At 48.3% G+C, this 2,953-nt stretch overlaps 1 protein-coding gene across 1 annotated transcript in view; it reads left to right on the top strand.

Moving 5' to 3' along the window:
* The window catches only part of arhgap5 (Rho GTPase activating protein 5), a 28,632-nt gene that overhangs the window by 10,192 nt on the left and 15,487 nt on the right, over positions 1-2,953 (top strand). Inside the window, exon 3 of the mRNA XM_037977972.1 lies at positions 348-501. Coding sequence (XP_037833900.1) covers positions 348-501 — 154 coding nt within the window. The remainder of the gene's footprint in view (positions 1-347; positions 502-2,953) is intronic.

The raw sequence follows: 2,953 nt of genomic DNA, 5'->3' as shown, positions 1-2,953 counted from the left end.
CTCCTCTCCTCCTCTGATCTTTCCTTATCTCCTCCTCTGAAGTCTCCTCCTCTCCTCCTCTGCTCTTTATTCTCCTAATGATTTTCATTCTATACGACCTCCTCCTCCTCATTGGTTGCTTGCTTCCTGTTTGTGTCTGCATGTTATCGCTCGCTGCCGTGACAGCCGGGTGATCGTGTAAGATCAACCTGATTCAAGATGGCCACCACAGTTAATTGACTTTAGCGAACACACAAATCTCTCCAATTTGGTCATTTTTGCAGATCGTGAGCCAACATTTGGAGTGGTAGTAGCTGAGGGTTGCCCCACCTCTCTGAGAGCTAACCATCATCGTTTGTGTCTCGCAGGCCAAAGCCACCAAACCCCCAAAGCCTCTGTACCCCCCGACCCGGAGGACCTGGGAGAGCAACTACTTCGGCGTTCCCCTTCAGAACCTGGTGACTCCGGAGCGGCCCATCCCGCTCTTCATCGAGAAATGTGTCGACTACATAGAACGCACAGGTGAGTCGGCCTGGACGGTTCTACCGGGCCGTTTAAAAACCCGCACAGAGCTGGAGTGGGTTCTGATGTTATCCCACCAGCAGGTTCTGTGGGTTCTGTGGTTCTGATGTTATCCCACCAGCAGGTTTTGTGGGTTCTGATGTTATCCCAGCAGCAGGTTCTGTGGTTCTGTGGGTTCTGTGGTTCTGATGTTATCCCACCATCAGGTTTTGTGGGTTCTGTGGTTCTGTGGTTCTGTGGGCTGGCTCGCCGGGCTGCCAGGCAGTCCCAGCTGCTGAAATTCTGCAGGAATGATTGTAAAATGAGATGCTGGCAGATTAGCGAGGTCAGGAAGCTGATTAAAGGACAGAAACAGATTCCCGACCAGTTGAACACGAAGGAGGAGAAAATACGAGTAAAACCAGGAGGGAGTTTGGTTTTCATGTGGCTGCCATCTTATCTGACGGTTAATGGACAGAACAAACGAACATTTGAATCGTCTTCTGTCTGTGAAGTGACGCTGCTCCGAGGTGAAGATAGTATTTGTATCTTTGGTGCGTGGGCAGAGCGGAGACAGCGCAGCGGAGACAGCGGCAGGATGTGGTGTGAGTAGCGGCGGCGCTGCTCATGTGATGAGGTCGCAGGCGGCCCCGCTGGGTGCACAGAGGTTTTATGCCCTGAGGAGCTAACACAGCAGAGCCCATCAGATCAATATTTACCATCTAAAGTAGAAGGTGTTTGTTTTCTAGTCCCATTCCAGCTGTGGAACTGACCCATTCCTCAAAGTCTCTGACTTTGTGTCGTTGTCGTGGAGGTAGAACTGCGTCGTCCTGAAACCGTTTGTGCCAGCAGCTGCTGCAGTCGGAGGTCTCATCAGGACCTCTGGAACTTTCCTCCCAGCTTTTTGTGTAATTTCTCTGCTCTCACTCATCCAGCAGATGTTCAGCTGATGAGAGTCGCTGCATAATAAACTCTTCCTCCTGAATATTTTAATCTCGTTCAAAGTTTGATCAGTTTGTTGCATTATGTATTTATGGATCAGGACTGTCACTTTTAAACTGAACGACTTCAGAGGAACTTTTTCCACAGGATGTGTGAGTTTGACAGAATCCAGGATCAGTTCTCGTGTTTCTGTTCTGACAGAGCAGTGGACACAGTTCTCTTTCATTTGTTCAGAAATGTTTAACATCCAGACCCGGTTCTGTTGATTCCCGTCCTGAAAGCATCCCCTCTGAATTACCGTGCTGTTTGTCCTGAGAGACGTGAGCGTGTTGCTGGATTAATCCTGCAGGACGCCGGTTAAACGGCTCGGTCCTGAGAACACCTGCAGGCGGGCTGGTGGGGGGATTTAACAACCTTTCCAGCTTCCTTACAAGGAAACCATCTTTAAGTCAGTTTCTCTGCTGGGGAGGGCGGTGTGGGGGGCTTAGTTGCCTCAGAAAATATTTAAGAACAAAATGTCTTCATGAAGATATTTTAGTTTCTGTTTAAGGCTTCACTGACGGTGCTGACAGGAATGATAAACACTTCCACCCCCTGCTGCTAATGTCCACTGAGTCTCTGCTGCTCAGCCTGACCTTTGACCCCTCCCTGCCCCAGGGAATCATAAAAACATTACTGATAAAGTGTGTTGGTGTTGATTTTCCACCAAACCTCAGCCTCCTCCCACAATAACGGGGGTGGAGGCCCTCCTCACATCACCATCCGATTTGGTTCATCCTCTGGAGAAATGATTTCAACACAAGAAAATGACCGGAATGCCCCTTTAAAGGGTGGTTTCTTTTAACAGGCAGCTGAAGACCTAGAGCTACCAGGCAGCTTTTTGTGAAGTTTTAATGAAGCTCTCTGTGGTATTTATCTTAAAATATGTTAAATAAATAACTTAATTATTCTGAAAACAGCAAACCCTCTGTGTCCTTTCAGATAATCGTAGGAAGAGTTTCTCAGTCCGAATCGGACAGTTTTCACTCAGAAGATGGACGTTCATGTGTTCATCCTGAGGGCAGGGTTTCCACAGCTTTAGTTTCTTATTTCGTTCGTTTTTCTCGTCTCAGAGGAGTTCATCCTGTGGATTTCTGTGATAAACTGTCAGACGGGAGCAGAAGCAGAGAGTTGATGACAGACGTTTCTGTGGTTTCTCAGCAGGATGTGTCACATGTTTTTATGAGGAAAACTCGTGTTGCTGCGTGTCGCTGAAGGTGTTGAGACATGAGATCGGACTCTGTTAGCGCAGGTTCTCTCTCTCTGTCATAATTAGGTTGTTGATTTCCACACAGGCTCTCTAACCTGCTGGATGGGATGAAAATCCCATCTAAACCTATCTGAAACCGGTGTGAACCCGTCTCAGTTTAGTTTAGTTCCAGTAACGGGTTTAGAGCTCCAACAGGACCGGGTTTAGAGCTCCAACAGGACCGGGTTTAGAGCTCCAACAGGACCGGGTTTAGAGCTCCAACAGGACCGGGTTTAGAGCTCC

Source organism: Kryptolebias marmoratus, linkage group LG10 (assembly GCF_001649575.2).
Source record: "Kryptolebias marmoratus isolate JLee-2015 linkage group LG10, ASM164957v2, whole genome shotgun sequence".
NCBI classification, from domain to species: Eukaryota; Metazoa; Chordata; class Actinopteri; order Cyprinodontiformes; family Rivulidae; genus Kryptolebias; species Kryptolebias marmoratus.
Note: the sequence above shows the minus strand (reverse complement) of the source record. Positions and strands in the feature narration are given on the sequence as shown.